The sequence below is a fragment of the Macrosteles quadrilineatus genome, unplaced genomic scaffold (genome assembly GCF_028750875.1).
Source record: "Macrosteles quadrilineatus isolate MER2022 unplaced genomic scaffold, UCM_ALF_1.0 Scaffold_3__2_contigs__length_128488019, whole genome shotgun sequence".
NCBI lineage: Eukaryota > Metazoa > Arthropoda > Insecta > Hemiptera > Cicadellidae > Macrosteles > Macrosteles quadrilineatus.
The window spans coordinates 14,954,379-14,974,556 of NW_026542596.1; the positions used below are offsets into that span (position 1 = coordinate 14,954,379).

General features: G+C 34.6%; 1 protein-coding gene across 3 annotated transcripts in view; it reads right to left on the reverse strand.

Annotated features, from left to right (window-relative positions):
• Positions 1-20,178, reverse strand: part of LOC128991140 (uncharacterized) — a 245,629-nt gene that overhangs the window by 53,408 nt on the left and 172,043 nt on the right. For 2 of the 3 annotated variants that reach the window (XM_054413903.1, XM_054413902.1), the window contains exon 3: positions 13,336-13,377. The exons of the other annotated variant lie outside the window; for it this stretch is intronic. In XM_054413903.1, coding sequence (XP_054269878.1) covers positions 13,336-13,377 — 42 coding nt within the window. The remainder of the gene's footprint in view (positions 1-13,335; positions 13,378-20,178) is intronic. 3 annotated transcript variants of the gene reach the window in all.

Below are 20,178 nucleotides of genomic sequence, written 5' to 3' on the forward strand. Positions count from 1 at the left end.
TAAATTCTAAAGCCAAGTTAACTAATAAGTGGGTTACTAGGAATTTTCATCACATTGCATGGAATGAAGGATTTTTAGATTACAACACTGTAGATGATGTAATGTATCACTTTTGTGCGAAATTCAACCGTATTTACACTAAAGGTTTGGAAAAACGAAGCTGGATTCAAAAATATACCATTGGTAACGTGATTGATGTAACGATTGACTCAAATTTTAAAGTGTGTTATGACGGTATTTGTCTTGCAGGCAAAAACAAATGTCATCGTCAAGGTCAATGTGCTTTAAAAAATGCATACCGTATAGCATCATTCCTAAACCAAAAGGAGAGCTGCGGTAGTGGGGGAATCGATGGGTATAAATATGAGGAAAGTGTGCAGACAACACATCAGTATTGTTCCAACCTAGGACAGGAAAACACCTACAGCTTGACCAATAAAGATGGCATCTCAACTCCAGAACCTTGTTGATCAGTTCAACACTCATTCAAAGTCAAGTGTTTTAATTACTAAAAAGTGTTCAGAACTTAAGGAACTAAAACATTATATTGTGCATAGAATGAAGAAAATGGAAACATCTATTGGGGACGCTATTCTAGTCTCCTTAAGCGATGCACCTTTTACTCCAGGAGATGAACCAAAGTTCCAAATGTTTCTTCCAAAACGGTTTGTCAGCATGTTACAAAATGAGGATCTACGCAGCATCGAACCGGGCTCTCTCTATTTGGTATCTCATGGAGTTAGTGGGAACAACTCTACAGAACTCTCTTTGCACTGTTGTTAGAATAAGAATATTGTACAAATGATTGTATATAAATAAAATATTATAAATTATCATGTTAGTATTTTGTCTAAAATACTAACATGATATTTTTTAAAAACTGATATGGATGACCTTGACCTAAATCAGAAACAACATTTTTACAATCGATTACAAACTAGCTAACCCCCACCCCTCTTCTTTGCGTATAAAACGTTGCTAACAGTTGGGTTTTAATCATTTGGATTGCAGCGAGCCATCTACTCTCTTAATATGTCCGCAACCATTTTGAAGATTAAAATTGCCTTTCCGAACTATACTCACTTTCAAACTAGGCTAAATTCTTTTGAAAAAAGTTTACATAACTCTGTCGTAAACAATTCCAAATGGGAATTATCCGAAGCAGGGTTTTTTTACACTGGGAAGAATGATGAAACTATATGTTACTACTGTGGAGGAGGATTAAAGGATTGGCAAGAAGAAGATGATCCGTGGCAAGAACATGCACGATGGTTTCCAAGATGCCCCTTTGTGGTTGTTAACAAGGGGCAAGACTTTGTGAACAAATATTCCAAGCGAATAAATAAAAATGTGATAGTTAAAAAGAGAAGCTCAACCAAAGGCGTAGGAACAAACGAACCTGTGCAAAAACAAGGATCGGAGTGCATAGTATGTTTGTCCGCAGAGAGGGAAATTGTGTTTTTACCTTGCAAACATTTTTGCAGCTGCATCATGTGCGGCCTAAGTGTTGACAATTGCGTTTATTGTAGAACCCCTATTATTTCTGTGATGAAAATATTTATGGTGTAATACGAGGCCCTTTAAAAAGATTAGTGGTGGGGGTAGCTAGGAGGGGGGGGGGGGGGGGATGGACTTTACCTATAAATACAAGAAGATAGTCCTATGCCTTCAATCGTTCTGCAGACTTCCTAGAGGCAACTACAGCTCAATACAACAATTATGTCTCTCAAGGTGAAGTTTGTCCAGTACGACGATGTTCAACTTTCAACCTACCATGATATAGATGTTTTTGCTGAAGAGTTGAGAGTTCTACTTGCAAGTGGGTATGCAGTTACAGTAACAACAACAGCCAACAGCACTCTGCTTCCAGACTACGGAGCTTACAAACCACCATGCCCCAATCGAAGAAAATTTGAAACCGACCATTCAGCATTCAACATATATGGAAGCAGCAGCTCTACGACGAAGAACGATTCCAACACTTCTTAGATTTAACTTAGATTTAACTACTTTACATTATTATTACTATTGTTGATTGTAAAAAAAATAAATGAATAAATAAAAAATATTCTGCACTATTTATCCATTAGTGCAGAATATTTTTTAAAAACAGATTCAGATGACCTTGACCTAATAACAATACCAACCAATCCACAACATACATCGCCAGAGTCGCTGCGTAATTCACGCTGCTCCACAATCACAAAATACTTACCAATTACCTAATTATGACGTCACGGGATCACCCCCGTGTTTTATACTACTGACAGAAAGTTATAGGAATCTAAAAATACTAAATCATCAACAGAGAATGAAATGTACTTTTCCATATCTTTGGCTATGCAATTTAATTTACGATTAAACTTTCCCAAGTGTTGCATAATTAAATGTCCATCGTAATTTTTTAAGTTATGAAAGAATACTGGTATTTTCTTTGTTACTTTATAGTTTAAATTGCAATCATTGTGGGCAGCTCCACGGTATTGGCCATTTGAATGACAATGTTCCCGTACCCTATCAAAATATAGAGGCTTTTCACAAATATGACAATGTGTTGAGTTTTGGAAAGATGCCTCTTGCTCAGGAGTCATTACAAGGGGGATATATATTGCCATTTGATTTTTAATGAAGTCATAAGTCTCAAACAACCTTTCGAAAAACACATCCATAACATTTTCGCCACTATATAACTCTTCAGAAATAATCTTAGAATCTTTTACTACGACAAATGCAAATCCAGATGGAGTATGGTTGTTAGAGTTTATAAAGCACTCAAAATCAGCATAAATTACAAATGGGGCTTTAAGTTGATATTTATAATTTTTAAATTGTAATGTATCTTGTTTAGACATTTCCACTCGTTGGACATCAAAGTTTTTACAATATGTTATATGACACTCCAATTTATCTTTGGTGTAAAAATGTTGTAAACAAAACTTGCAAAAATGCTTTTTACTGTTATCTTTTGTTGACCGTAGCATTAACCTATTAAAATCACGAATTAAACAGTAATGTGATTTACGACCTTGTTGTAATAATAATAGATCTATATGAGTGTTACTATTCAGTTTGGTTCTTCTTAATGGATATATAAATTTTTGGTCTTCAACTCCAAATACATTAACACTTATATTATTCTTTCTTTCAAATTGATCTATGTCAGATATTTTTACGGGATATTTTATATTTGTCATGTTCAACTTACCTACGTAGGGTGCATAGTTAGAGACTCTATTAGCATGTTTAGCATTCCTTGGATGTAAAGCTGCTAAAATTGACCAAAGGAAGCATTTATTATCAACATTCTTTATATTTAAAACTGCTTTTGTCAATTTAATACTTTTTGGTGTGGGAATGTATGACTTTGGAGTTAGGGGCTTATACTTGTAAACGTGCAACTGCCAATATTTAGTATGGTCATAAATCCATCCACTGCCTTCGGCTTGATATTTGTGTATGGAAGCGTCAATCTTTAAAAGGGCATTTTCAATTTGAGGCTTTAAATCTCTCTTCTCAATGGTTAAGGTAGTAAGGCTTCTAAAATCTGCAATACATTCTTTCTCATTAACTAATTTTCCATTTTGATCTATTGTATATTTTATAAATTTGATTCTCCTTACTAAAGTCCATTTTATTGGTAGAGGACAAGACTGAAGAGTACTTTTAAGTTCAGTTTTAATCAATTCACCAACAAATTTAATCATTGTATATGGACATTTGTTACAAGAATTTACATGTCTTTTAAAATGACCAACAACATTTCTTTTACAGAAATTACAAGTCTTATGAGTTTGTAATATATGAGATTTTAGAGCCATGTTATTATCACAGATTATATCACAAACTTTGCACAGTTTCACCTTCATTTTATGTATTACCTTGTAGTGGCGAATCAGGTTGCTTTTTTTGGAGAGCGATGCAAAACAATGTTGACATGTAGTCTTCATTTTTATATATGTAATTAAAAAATAGGTTGGAATCTTCTATATAGTAGAAATTACATTTTGACAATTTCAATTAATGAGAAATAATAATTTTAATTAGAATTTTATATTTTAATATTCAAAACAATTTCATACAATAAGATTTAGCAATTGTAATTTTCTAAATCAAAACTAAATCCAAAAACTTAAATAAAAAATACTTTTTAGCAATTCAGATTGCTGAGTCTACATATATACAGAGTGAGTGTTACCTATTTTAAAGGAGACTTGACAAAATTATATAGTGAATATAATTCGGCTAAGTTTTTAAATAATAACTTGTGCACACTTTTGACTCAAAGTCCCCCGGTGCATGAAGTTTGGCTAAGTTTTTAAATAATAACTTGTACACACTTTTAACTCAAAGTCCCCCCGTGAGTGAGTTTGGCTAAGTTTTTAAATAATAACTTGTGCACACTTTTGACTCAAAGTTCCCCCCGTGAGTAAATTTGGCTAAGTTTTAAAAAAATAACGTGTACAAACTTTTGACTCAAAGTTCCCCCGTGAGTGAATTTGGCTAAGTTTTAAAAAATAACTTGTATATATTTTTGACTCACTTAAAAATAGTAATAACAAAATAAGTTACTTTTTTTGATAGAGAAGCAGCACACAGTTGACATGTAACTAAAAAAACTAAGTTAGCATGTTCTATATGGTGGAAATTACATTTTAGACAATTTCAATTAATGGGAAATAATAATTTAAATCAAAATTTTAAATTTTAATATTCAAAACAATTTAATACAATAAGATTTGGCAATTGTAATTTTCTAAATCAAAACTAAATCCAAAATCTTAAATAAAAATACTTTTTAGCAATTCAGAATACTGAGTCTACATATATACAGAGTGAGTGTTAGTTATAGAGAAGACTATGTTACCTATGTTAAAAGGGACTTGACAAAATTATATAGTGAGTATAATTCGGCTAAGTTTTTTAATAATAACTTGTACACATTTTGACTCAAAGTTCCCCAGTGCGTGAAGTTTGGCTAAGTTTTTAAATAATAACTTGTGCAAACTTTTGACTCAAAGTCCCCCTCATGAGTGAATTTGGCTAAGTTTTTTAAAATAGACTTATATACATTTTAAGTTCCTTAGTGACTGTTCAAAATACTCTAAGTGTTTAAAAATAGATTTATATACATTTTTATAAGTTCCTTAGTGACTCAATTCGGCTAAGTGTTTAAAAATGGACTCGGGAAATTAGCTACACTCCTAAGTTAAAAGAAATACAGAGTATGAGTAGTCTACAAGCATCAATTACATCACCAATTGATCCCATGACCCGACACGCGACAACATATTACATTAGTCTAGCTTAGATGTCAAAGACTTACCATAACAAGAAGATCCAGGTGGAAGAGTTAGTGATGATTCCGTAGAATGCCCCCCTTATATACCACAAAATTGTCTAAATTAATTTAGAACTTAACAATAGAAATTGAACAAACTGAAATTGAACAATTGAATAATTGAGGTCAATCAATCAAACATATTTGGCAATTGTCTAAACCTGCCCCAGACAGACTGGCACCAGACAGGCAGAGAATGTTGACAATTGGTTTTGATTGGGGTCATTAGGTTACACTCACAGTCATTCATTTGAGTCAGGCATAGTTTACGCATAGCCATAAGCATGCCCGAGTTCACGCACAAACCTCACATGATTTTGAAAATATACATGGGAATGGATGTGGATTTGAAATTTTAATGGAGTTTGAACATTTATATAGGCTTGTATTAGACGAGATCCAGGTCTTTAAAAAAGTGGCCATAAAAAGCTCACCATTTCCAGACGTGATTTTTAGTATTAACAAAAGTAGAAAATTTATATAGGGGTGTATAGGTCAAGAGCTGGGTCTTTAAAAAAAGTGGCCAAAAAAAGCTCTTCCATTTTTTTCTCATTTTTCCCCTATAAAAAGTGCCCTAAAAGTGCCTCTAAAACGCCGAAAGTGGGGTCATATTCTGGTATTATATCTACTTATGTAGAACAGTTAATACAAGTAACATTTGATCTAATTTGATGCCATATACAGTCTTGTGTAATAGATAAATAGAAAGCCATACAGTCGTGTTATATTTACTTTCTCTCCCTATACATAAGTATATGGAGAAAGTATTGTTTTCGTAAAAAAATTCGAGTTTGAGTTTCGAGCGGATTTATCCGTTTTGAGTCCCCATGAACCAAAAAAAATTTTTTTCGAAGTGATGTCTGTGTGTGTGGATGTGTACAGAGCTACAGACGTCACCTATAGTCCGATTTTGATGAAACTTTGTATGTAGGTACCTATGAAGGTACCAACTATGGTATCTGCAGGCATTTTTTTCAATTTTCAAAATTTTTATATCTAATGGTAATTTTCCCATAAACCCCATAAAATAAAGACAAAAACGCATTTTCTCGAAAATGGCCGGAACGATTTTGATATACGTTTAGTATGTTATAGTCCTGTAAATTCTGAACAAAATGGTGAAAATTAATTTCCGTAAAAATTACGGTTCCAATGTTATTGCAATTATAGAAAAACTCCATAAAATAACAACAAATTTGGATTTTAGAAAAAGACCGGTTTTGACTAAAATTAGTATGTTATGGTACTTTATATTACGTTGTACACTAAATGGTGCACAAAAGAAACTGTAATAAAAATATAAGGAGTTTTTTTTATCCGTTTTAACGCAACCCAAATTAAAAAGTACACAGTTACTGTTTAGAGGAAAAACAACCTCACATGCTGGCATACAGTACCTTCTTCTACCTAATTTCCGATCAGTTGGTATGCATTTTAACATGTTTGTTTACACAGTTTAGTGTTATTGAGAACTTTTTGTGAATAAGACTCAAAATAGGTTTTCCTAAAAACCAACCCATGTTTAAGACTGATTAATATGCATTCATGAAAAAATGGGGGCCCCGGAAAAATTTTACAAATATAGGCCCTAAAACGGCCTTTTTTTAGCTCTCTTGGCATTGAAAATAATCAACCCCAACGTCAATACAGTATGATTATATAATTTTACATTTAATTTAACAGAAAAATTTTATATTTAAGACCAGAAGGGGGGGGGGGGGGGTCCGGACCCCCAGGACCCCCCCCCACCCCGGCTACGTCACTGCGTACCGAGAGCAATACACAACGAGCCACAAACACTAACCTAAACATTAGCGTTTGGATCCGGAAATAAGATTTATAGTTCAATCCTTAAATGCCAAAAGTTTGGTCCAAACATAAAACATAGTTGTGGTGAAAAATGAAAAAAGAAAGAGAAACGTTCGAAAAACATTCTTGTAAATATATTAGAGTTGGATATTCAAGAAATTGATGGGATCTTGACGAAACTGTTGAATGTTTCTTGAGCGTGGTGATGAATATTGAATGAGGGTTAAGATCAGCTCAGGTCGCCGAATGTTACTACTGTGTATTAGTAACACTTTGTATACAACTTTGTTACTACTACTAATACACACTTATCAGTTATTGCCCAGTTACACTATTCAAAATTTTTAATACACGTTGCATACAACGTGACACAAACTTGCCAAAGTTACTATGCAGCCTTTAATTAACATCACCAAGAGGGAAGAGTGAAACATGGTAAAACATCAGTATACTTTTGGGCTGAACGATTTCTCGACATTTAATCAATTGCTTGCTACTCTTACTCACTACTCTTATCACGACAGAGTTAGTGCGAAGAGTATGATCTCTAACTATGCTGTACTGGGTATAATATTTAGTAAGTTGGCTTCTAAAAGTATTACATTGTGCTAGGAACCCTTAATAGATCAATCAACCGTCTAAAACCAACCAACTTAAGAAAAAAAACCTTTGAATGTTTTTACCATGGGCTGAAGTATAGAAATATACATCGCATATTGGTATTAGAGTTTCAGCTAATTTTATATTAAAAATAATGTAGCTAAATTTTGGGCAACCGTCATAGTATGATTGTTAAATATTGATACCCGTTTAAAAAACTATTTTAAACCAACAGCTATTAACAGCATTTTTTATTAAGTTATTAACTGATTTTTTTGTGCGTTGCAGTTTTGAACCTACTGCTGAACAGCTGTTTGATATAAGGATATTGCTTGATCCATAAAACTAAACCTAACCTTCTCGACGGGCTTACCGACAGTTTTAGAAACGATATCCCATGCACATAACTTTTTGTTTAAAAAAGTCATAGCTGGATTATAAGTTTTAGCTAAACTGACTTTAGAAATTTAGGAACATGATATTATGTCTATATATTTGTAGCAAAACTTTTAAATCATACAGCTGTCCTAAAATTCGTGTCAAAAATGCAATGCAGTGCACAAATCAGGCAATAACTTAAAAAAGAAATCAATTATAGGAACGAAATCGGTAAAAATGTTCAATATGCCACAACTTTGTTTCTAAAAATGTTAGGAAGCTAAAATTTGCACAAATACTTTCTAAACCTACTCAATAAGCTGTATTACATAGATTGCAAAATTTCTTCAAACAACACAGTGAAAGCTAAACCAAGATATAGCCAATAATTGCAATCTAAGATTGGAAAAAACATAAAAATTTTATTTCCTTGTAGATCTGCAAAGAAAGCAAAAGTAGTTCAACTGCCCTGGGGTACCTCAGGGATGCAAACATTGCTCCCCCCCCTGTTGCATCAAAATACTCTCGTCAAATGCCAAAAGCCCATAAATAACTATGGTGTCACATTGAACGCGACTTTACTCAGCTGACAGCTAATATGGCATGCAACATTCCCACACAACGTAGCAACAGGTAACAGCCCACGCCGCGTGAGTGGATGTTTAGCACGTGTTCTTGACATGCAAGTGCGATGTTGTCATATCGCTACATTGTTGCCGCTTCTCCCATTGTTGGCGACAATACGCAGCTTCGCTCTTGACCATTGTTGCGCAAGATATTGCACGGTTCGATGATCCACCGTGAATGCCACAGGAGTTTTTGTGCCTACAAGGTCGTCTGCGTGAATGCAGGTGATAGTTTGGAACAAGCTTGGTGATGGTGAGGGATATGAGATTGTGAATATTGAAACCTGAATAAATACATTTGTTGATATTAACATAAGAAAAGCCCTTAAATTAGTAACAGTTTGGCCGTTTACAGAATATACATCAGGATTGTGTATAAAGATCTTTCAACTTGTATAAGGAGTTAGACAAGTAATATTGTGAATCATTAAACCTCAAATGTAAAACTTTTGCTTTTGAATACCCCTAGATGAAAAAAAAACGTGGATCAGAGTTTTAATTTCAAAAACGTAGACGTAAATAAAGACAGCACCATGGTTTAGTACACTCTTTTAGTTTACTACTGCACTCTCAAAAGCAAAGATCTCAGTATGGCTAGAGACAATGGTTGGAGTGATCGTGAATGGTAAAATCTCCATCACACGATCTTCACTAGCAAGAGACTCTGAATGAAAAGTAGGTTCAATTCATTTGAAAATGATTCATAACTTGAATCTTTAATACACCAAATCTCATGAAGACGAACACCAAGTGTTAGAGGGGTTGGAAATAGTAAAACCTCAATGATATGGCAACTGACATGAAAGTTTTCACACTCTTCCCCATTGAATTTGCTGGAATAAAATATTCATAACAGATACTTCTTTGGTACGATCGTCACGGTTTTTTGGGACATAAAATCGTAAACTCAAGATAACGATATACCCTTAGTAGTTCTATAAAAAAATCAAAATTTCGAACACCTTTGAATTTTGTCTTTAAGTGTTTCTTCATTTGTGGGCTTTAAATAGTTATAATTGTAGCAAAAACTTTGGGTATAATTGACTGAATAAATTCATTAATAATACGAGTTGTATTTAACGTTTCAAAATATTAAAAATTTTCTTCATGTAGACCTACTGTTTACTACACTTTAATTTTGTGGCTTTAATATACGCGCTGTGTTTAAGATGATACGCGTATGTCCTTGCAACGGTTTAGTCAAAATATATTTGATAAATTAACACCAGCATAACGTATCTGCAAAATATCTTTAAAAAATGATGAAGAAGTGTTTAGGTGTTGCCATTGTCACCAGAAATTAATGAAAGGGGATAAAAGAGATGAGTCTTTTGAGTAGAAGTCATGCTCGGCCGTTCATCTTCGTCAGGCCTCTCTGTCATCTGTCAACACTTCTCCTCCCTATCTCTCCCCCTCTCTCTCCCTCTCTCTCTCTCTCACCCCCTCTCTCCCTAACTAACCAATATTAGGGTACTTAAGTGGCTAATACCTGCCAGACAGTAATAGATCGCACCTAGGCTAACTTGGTCGGTTATTTGGAATATATTTTGAGCCAAGACGTGTTTACTGTTTAAACTCTCTAAGATAAATAATATTTAATAACAAGGTAGTTATTTAGTTTTCTAGTAATGTTTATTCATTTACAAATTCAGGGGGTGATTTTGTAATATTTTGCATACGTTGAAGGTAATACTGTATAAGTTTGTCAAACTCATGTAGTTTTCAAATTTAAAATTACAGAAAAAACGTTTGTTATTAGATTGGTTTTAGTTGAATAGTCATTGCCTGACTTTACTAGCATTTTTGACCAGTTATTTTTCCCAGTTGCTTTCAGCCAATTTAAATTATTTTGACATTTAGTTGCATCCAAAGTCTTCAAATCTTCAACAGACTTACAGGTAAAGTGTTATTCTATATTTTTTCGTCAATTTGTCCACTTTTAGTGAATACTATGTAGCAAGTTAGTCGCCGATTGGAAGTTTTATTTTGGGGTCTTCTAAAATATTTTAACTTCTTGATCTGAAAATATATGACTGAAGTGAACTAAACTTGGTAAAGATATAATAACAACATTGGTCAAAAGAGGTAGTACAAAAAATCAATTGGTGAATATGAAATAGTAGTTTACGCAACGATTGCGTTAAGTGAGTCTTTACGACACGAGTAGAAAATTTAAGGCACGAGCCTTGGCGAGTGCCTTAAAAACTTCTACGAGTGTCGTAAAGACTATTAACGCGAGTTGCGTACACTACTTTACCTACGACCGTTTTTTAATTACTATCAATCTGGATTTAATTACTAACAATCACTACTGATAACTTTTTAGAGAGGTTATGTTTTCGTGTATTGTCATTGCCACTGAAAGTGATGCAACGACTTGTTGTATAATCAGCTGATTTCCTGTAATTACGTGTTTGTTAAACTTCGTTAAATATTACATTGGTAGCAGCATTCTTACCATAAATAATATTGTATCAGGTACAATTCGGCAAATATTTAATTTATTTTTGGACTTCCACCAACTTAATTAAGAATACGCGAGTATCAACATGAACAAGTCGGATCAACAATTAAATTGGTCAACTGATCAGCTGATCAGCTGATTAGTTGACGTTCGAAGCATTACAATTTTAATTCTTTTCTCTCAATACTTGAACCTCATTGGTCCGTTACCTGTGTGGATATGAGAAAACTATGCGGATATGAAATGAAACTATGCGGATATGAAAGTAAACAGCTGTAAAGTGAAACTTTTCAATTCTAAGAACTGGACTGAAATGGCTACTTTAAAAAACGGTCGTAGGTAAAACATATTTGTATTATAAGTTGATTGGCTGACGTCACTATACTATCATCGGGCATTTTGTACACGATTAAATTATTACAGTACTTCAAAAAAGTTTTGATAAAGAATATATGATAAAATAAGTCAAGTTTTTAATTATTCAAATATGTTAATACAGTATGGGCCTTGTATTAATCCTGATACAAATATGTAAACCTTTGTATGTGTTTTGACAATATCTACGAGCTTGGGAGATTTGACAATAGAGCTAAATGCTCCGAAGCTAGTCGTAAAAGAATAAATAAAAGATTTACCATGTCAAAAGGTACGTAGCCTACAACAGTCATTGTATTAATCATGGAGGTAAAAATGAATACATAATTTACTTTAGAGTAATTTACTCTCAATCGGAATCACACATCGGAGAGGAATGGAGTCAGATTCGAGAAGTAATGACTCTAAACCACATTCTGGCATCTGACACGTCCTCCATTGTGAGAAGGATTGCAAAGGAAGATAAATAGGGGCAAAAAGAGCAAACCGAACGGTGTGAAAACGAAAATCGTTTATCCAAAGTGCGGGTTTGTGGTTGAATTAAGTCTTGACTCTTAGATATATTCAAAATATAATTTTGTCATATTTCTGTTACGTTTTTGTTTTTTAAGTTATTTAAATTTTCAAACACCTATTGTTAAGTAAAACTCTAAATAAAAAATGTAACGTTACCTTGAAATGTTGTTTTTATAAAATGACTGTACATTTCTTCCTTAAATTATCTGATAAATGCCATGTCAAATGGTAAGATAAAACCTCGGTTGGATAAAATGTAAATAAATAAATTATATTGTATTACAATAGTTCAAAGCCATTGACTTTATTCCTTTCCGTTTTCATTGTGCTATCTTACGTCTATAATTTTTTGCACTAGGTTAGAGTAATGTATTATCTAAAATATATGCCAATGATGGAAATCCGCACATTCATCCTTTGGTAGTTTTATGTGGGCCCTAATTGGCTACATAATTTATGCTAACTATATAATTTTAATATAAGCCCCAAACAAATAACTCTTAAAACAATACGTCTTACCTTTTCTTATAACCGTTATGTTATGTGATGACAGTTTCAGCTATTGAAAAAATATTTATTAATCAAATAATGAAAAATAAATGTTATAAATTAATATAGTTTAATTATTATAATTTAATAAATTATTATAGTAAGATCATAAATGACCTAATAATACAATTGACTTTGATTTTCATGTTTTGTAAGGTATCGGGATGACTCTAAGTAAACCATTAAAAAAGATCTAGTTCTGATGTCTACAAGTGCACCTTAAGTGTTTATAAGTTAGTTGCCTACCCACACCATTGTTTAAATAGAAGAAAAATACTTGGACACCTCGTAGGAACATTTGTAAATTATATCAAGCAAACGAATCGATAAATTATATAAATAAGAAACTTATCAAAACTATAAAACAAAAAACCTATGTTACACGACCTTTGAGTGTTGAAATCAAGTCAATTATGTTTTAAAATTAACATATTCGTTGATTAAAATAGATCAATATTTCAGAATTTTAATATTTATGCCTTACTTTTCAATGCAACACTACAATAACAACTAATTAGTCATATTATTATAGGTGTATTGTTAATTATTTTATAGTAATTGTATTAACCTATTAGGATTAGAAATTATTAGAAATCACACAGTGTAAACAAACTCGGAAGTGCCCTTCTGTTAGTGTTTAGAAGACAAAAAGAGACAAAAAATCAATCTCTGTAACTTACTGTAAGACTCAAACAAAGGCTCAAATGATTGCCCCATGTTTCCTGAAATGTAAAAATACGTGCAAAAACATGCAAATACATACAGTGATACAATATGACCAATAACCGAACGTGTTGGTTTACATGCTAGTAATTAAAACAAATCATTCAAATAAAATAAAATCTAATATTCTTTGTTATAGAAAAAAAATTGTAATATTCATTATCTTGAGATAACCCTAGATACTGTTTACACGCTCACTTGTGGGATAAAGTAAAAACGTAAGGGAATCATCGAAGTAAAAACTTTTTTACTAATTAAAATCTGGAAATAAAAAATAGCACAGTACGTCTCGGTTTTAAAGGGGGTAAACAATAACATAATGTAATCTAAGAACCGTAGCATTGTTTACTTTCGGGCAAAAAACGTTATTTGTTTATGTTTATGATCCATACCGGTGTTTTCCCAGTATTTGTGGTTCAACATGACATATTGTTGAAGATATGGTATTTAAAAAATTTAATATTTTACGCTTGCTGTTTTTATTTTGTTATATAAACTCTTACAACTAAGTCTTTTATAAGATATTTTACTGTATATAATAAAAATAAATTACTTATAAGGTTATTATAGGCCTAGCATCTTTATCCACATCAAGCAAGATAAATCTTCCATATTTTACACCTAATCATATTTCCCTCCCCCTGAAATCATAACTTTCCAATTGATAGTATAATTGTCAGTATGTAACACATTGGTACAAGATAAACGTTTTAGAACCTCAGTATATTAAAAAAAAGAAGTTACACCGCTTCCTTTTTATTTTCTAAATAACTTCTTGATCAGCATTGTACGTGTTATTAAATTTACGGAAATTAAATAAAAGAAACGTCTTATAACACTTAAAACATATATTTACGTTTATACTGTTACTCACAAGACGGTAAATATACACAAAAGATGGTAAGTGGTGATCGATTTCGATTGGACACTCCATCATCATAAGACCCAATAGGCGAATGTTACATTCGCCTATTGGGCACAGAAAACGTACTACTATAACCACCATGCAGTTGGCATTGTGGGTTATAGTAGTACGTTTTACGTTTTCTGTGCTATTGGGTCTGATGATGATGGAGTGTCCAATAGAAATCAATCACCACTTACCATCTTTTTTGTATATTTACCGTCTTGTGAGTAACAGTATAAGCGTAAATATATGTTTTAAGTGTTATAAGACGTTTCTTTTATTTACATTCCGTTTTTATTTCCACAAAATGCAACCAAGCAAAGGTTGTAAAAGGTGTTGATTACCCCACGGAAGTTTAAAATTGAAGGTAAATACTTCAGAGACTCGAATCAAAATTTCGATATATTTGGTAACACCCAATATATATAAAATATTTAATGCGTGAGAATAAGAATCCCGCATGACGACGTGGAAGTTCATTACTATGTGTGATTGTGTATGTAGCATGAGGGGGAGGGGGGGGGGGTATTTTGGTTACGAAAGATGAGGTCGACGTCCGCGCAGTTCTGTGGGTCAGTCCACGCGCTCCCCAAGAGAATGTCAGAACGCAGGATGAGGTCCTAGGAGAAGGCGGGACAAAGGTCAAACTAACTGTACACCTGGAGATAATCTGTAGTGATGAACAAGTTTGGTCGATTAAATATTTTTTCTCTGCAAAAGGTTCTATGTTGACGAAAACGATGTTTGTTCGGCTTAAATGACTATTGAAGTGTTTTACCATCACTATTGTAAACTCAAATTCTACTTTGATCTGTTCACAGATTCAGGAGTACACGGACGAACCAGAAAGTACCAGGAAACATAATATCCTAAGAAAGTATTGAAATAAATAGATAAACATGAGAGATAATTTCCCCGCTACAGCAAACCTGCTGATATAAAGCGGATTTCCATTTGTCTGATATGATTTTTACACAAATTTTTCCTTTAAAACATGTCGTATCTGTTACCAATAAAAAAAATAGATTAAAGGAATATTGTACTTAGATTTGCTGCTTCAGTGAGGGTGTATACTTAGTTATTTGTAAAACTAATTTATCAACCTCGTTTTTTTCATTTAATTGTATTTTAAAAATGTATTTATTTGATGTACCCCTTGAGGGAAAAATAAATTAAGAATGATGATGATTTTTTTGTTGTTGTTATAATATCATGTAAAATCCCATTGTTATTTTTATAACTGTTGTAGTTGTCTTGTTTAGTTGTAATTATTACATACTTTTTTGAAACGTACCGGTATGTAATGATTAAATTTATCAAATTTTATCAAAATATATCCATAAACAAAACAACTATATCGGTTTTATAAATAACATACTATGGATTTTATCCGTACAGTTTTTTGAGTTTTCTCCATAAACTTTAATCGTACAGCAACGCTTCAATACACAAAATTGTTTACTTTTTAGGTTCTGGAAGAAGGTGGCGATGGACATGTTATGGAAGTTTTATTGAGCGGAGCGAGCGAAGCGAGCGAAGCTCTTATACGTCGACTTTTATGCATTTCGTAATACGCAAACTCCTCCTAGACGGCTGAATCTATCGTTTTCAAATTTTGCATGGTGATAAAGACCATATCGGTGAGTGCCAACATCTATATGGCGTTAAAAAAGTCTCTCAGGAATCCGCCCCACCGGGTCTCAAAGTTTCAATGTAATCCTTATGGAAGCAGTATTTGACACATAAACAAAGACATATGATCAGCTGTTGACTTTTGAATGCAGTAGATAAATAAATAGCTGTTAGCATTATTCCACAGATATTAGAACATAAACGGTGGTATGGATCATAAATATAATCAAATGACGACACTAGCTTGAGGTCCGTGACGTAGGAAGTGGTGAAGGAAGTAGTCAAGGTGAGCTGTCCGGAGTGTGGAAACTGTTTATGACTATTAGATTTAGCTATCTACATTCCTAAAATTCTATGGGAAGGAAGAAAATCGGGTCCGCGATGTAGGAAGTGGTGAAGGAAGTAGTCAAGGTGAGCTGTCCGGAGTGTGGAAACTGTTTATGACTATTAGATTTAGCTATCTGCATTCCTAAAATTCTATGGGAAGGGAGGAAAACAGGTCCGCGATGTACGAAGTGGTGAAGGAAATAGTCAAGGCGAGCTGTCTGGAGTGTGGAAACTGTTTATGACTAATAGATTATAGTATCTACAAACCTAAAATGCTATGGGACGGGAGGAAAACAGGTCCGCGATGTACGAAGTGGTGAAGGAAATAGTCAAGGCCAGCTGTCAGGAGTGTGAAAATTGTTAATGACGATTAGATTAAGGTATCTGCATTCCTAAAATTCTATGGGAAGGAAGGAAAACAGGTCCGCGACGTGGGAAGTGGTGAAGGAAGTAGTCAAGGCGAGCTGCCCGGAGTATGAAAACTGCTAATGACGATTAGATTAAGGTATCTGCATTCCTAAAATTCTATGGGAAGGAAGGAACACGGGTCCGCGACGTAGGAAGTGGTGAAGGAAGTACTAAAGGTGAACAGCCTGGAGTGTAGAAACTGTTTATGACGATTAGATTTAGGTATCTGCATTCCTAAAATTCTATGGGAAGGGAGGAAAACGGGTCCGTGACGTAGAAAGTGGTAAAGGAAGTACTAAAGGTGAGAAGTCTAAAGTTTGCAAACTGTTTATGACGATTAGATTTAGGTATCTGCATTCCAAACATTATAAGGGAAGGGAAGAAAACGGGTCCGCGACGTAGGAAGTGATGAAGGAAGTAAGCAAAGCAAGCTGTCCGGAGTGTGGGAACTGTTTATGACAATTATATTAAGGTATCTGCATCCTAAAATGCTATTGGAAGGGAAGGAAACAGGTCCGCTACGTAGGAAGTGGTGAAGGAAGTAGTAAAGGCGAGCTGTTCGGGGTATGGGATCTGTTTATGACCATTAGATTAAGGTATTTGCAATCCTAAAATGCTATGGGAAGGGAGGAAAACAGGTCTGCGACGTAGGACGTTGTGAAGGAAATAGTCAAGGCGAGCTGTCTGGAGTGTGGAAACTGTTTATGACGATTAGATTATGGTATCTACAATCCTAAAATGATATGGGACGGGAGGAAAACAGGTCCGCGATGTACGAAGTGGTGACGGAAATAGTCAAGGCGAGCTGTCTGGAGTGTGGAAACTGTTTATGACATTTAGATTAAGGTACCGGTATCTGCAATCCTAAAATGCTATTGGAAGGGAAGGAAACAGGTCCGCGACGTAGGAAGTGATGAAGGAAGTAGTAAAGGCGAACTGTTCGGGGTATGGGATCTGTTTATGACCATTAGATTAAGGTATTTGCAATCCTAAATTGCTATGGGAAGGGAGGAAAACAGGTCTGCGATGTAAGAAGTGGTGAAGGAAATAGTCAAGGCGAGCTGTCTGGAGTGTAGAAACTGTTTATGACTATTAGATTATGGTATCAACAATCCTAAAATGCTATGGGACGGGAGGAAAACAGGTCCGCGATGTACGAAGTGGTGAAGGAAGTAGTCAAGGCGAGCTGTCCGGATTGTGGGATCTGTTTATGACCAATAGATTAAGGTATTTGCATTCTAATAATGCTAAGGGAAGGAAAGTAAACAGGTCTGTGACGTAGGAAGTGATGATGAAAAAAGTAAAGGCGAGTTTTTCGGAGTGTGGGAACTGGTCTGACGATTGTATTAAGTTATCTTAGTATCTACAATCATAAAATTCTATGGGAAGAGAGGGAAACAGGTCTGCGACGTAAGAAGAGGTGAAGGAAGTAGTAAGGTGAGCAGTGTGCAGTTTGGGAACTGGAAAACGTTTGTAGCAGTTAGATTAATGTATCTGCAATGCTGAAATGATATGAGAAGGGATGGAAGCATGGCCACGACATAGAAAATGGTGAAAGAAGTAGTAAAGGCTAGCAGTGCGGAATGTGGGCAATGTTTGTGGCAATTAGATTAACGTATCTAAAATACTAAAATGCTATGAAAAGTGATGAAAACAGGTCCACGATGTAGGAAGTGGCTTAGGAAGTAGTAAAGTATGAACATATTGTAAGAACCGTCTGTGGCAGTTAGATTACTGTATCTTCAGTCCTAAAATGCTATGAGAAGGGAAGGAAACAGACCCCACGACGTAGGGAGTAGTGAAGGAAGTAGTAAAAGCTGGCAGTGCAAAGTGAGGGAACCGTTTGGGCAGTTAGTTAGATAAATGTATCTAATACTTAAATGCTATGAGAAGGGATGGAAACAGGTCTATGACGTAGGAAATGGTGTAGGAAGTAGTAAGGCTTGCAGTGCAGAGTGTGGGAAGTGTATTTGGCAATTACATTAATGTATCTGCAATCCTAAAATGCTATGGGATGAGAGGGAAACAGGTCCACGACGTAGGGGATGGTGAAGGAAGTAGTAAAGGTGGGCAGTGTTGATTGTGGTAATGGATTAATGTATCTGCAATGCTAAATGCTATGGGAAGAGACTGTAGACTGTAGGTTAAAATGATTATGAAGCATGAATCGTTACATATTTCGATACGTATTCAATAGTTTACAATAGAAATTTACAACTGAGTTGACAACAGCTGAGTTTTACTCCATAGAGGCTAAAAACGAATTCCTAAAATTCCCCTAAAATTCCCTAAAGAGTAAAAATGCTACTTTAGACCCGCAAAGAATGCACCAATGACGACTGTTTTAACTGCAGTATGACAAAAACAATATAATATGAACCCTTGATGACTCCGCTCAATTTTGTGGATGCCTCTGCGAACGCCACCTAGTTATTTTAAGGGTAAACTTAAAAAAAACTTAAAATAACCAGAAAACCCCATACGTAGCTGATGCCAATTGTAACGAATAGTGTTTTTGGTCTTTGAGCATCTCAAAATAATAAGGTAAATCGGTTCTGGATCCAGGTTTTATCGTGAAACCTAAGGTAATATCTTCTTCCTTAAAGAAAAAAATCACTAAAACCTAAAATATCTATTAACCGACCATTCTATGTACTTTTGCACACTACTATGACAACCGCTCAGAGCGACAACTCAATCATGTTCACTACAACAACGGGTTCATTGTGCTTCTAAGCTTTGCCCTGTAGGGGTGTCATTCTTGCGAAGATCTCGATTGGGTTAAGATATTCTAGATAAATAAACCTCAGTCCTAAAAAGTTGTAAAACGTGTTTCATTACATGGATATATTGGAACTATGATATATCCATAAACAGGGTGTTCCCAAGCTGTCTACCTACCGTTTAAGCTACCACCTTTTATTCCTGGACCAAATATAGTCTAAAATATCACGTTAACATGTCCATAGACTGACCATGAACACCTGCACTCTACAAAGAAGAAAAAGGTGCATCTCAATTATCACCTTAAAAGCAGAACCATCTAGATAAGAAGCCATAACTTGACTAGGTGGAACAGGTTATTTAATTTACATAGAGAATCCTGCGCCGGAAGCGGTTGCCATGTGGACCGGAAGTACGTCATCAGGTGCAAGTAGAGCGGCGGCTTTGGCTTCCGCAGGCACGTACCACAATTGGGCATCGGTGACTCAGGAGTACAGAAAGATAACCTTCTAGGACAAAGGAGGAGTTCATTGTGATGCAGACAGGCAGAGCAAGATGGAGAGAAGATGGAGTGTTGTTACGGGTCTTGTGCTTCCTGAGCCGAAAACGTGTGAGGATGTAATGGTGTAATGGTAACAGTTTAGCTTGGTGCAGAAAACCCGGACATGTAAAGAAAATAAAATTTGAAGGATAGAAGTGGATCATCAAGGAAGAGAAGTGGAGCAAACATAAAAGATGCTGGTACCGATTCTGTGTTTTGTGAGTTGGAAATATTTAAGGATACACCACACCAATTTTCGTA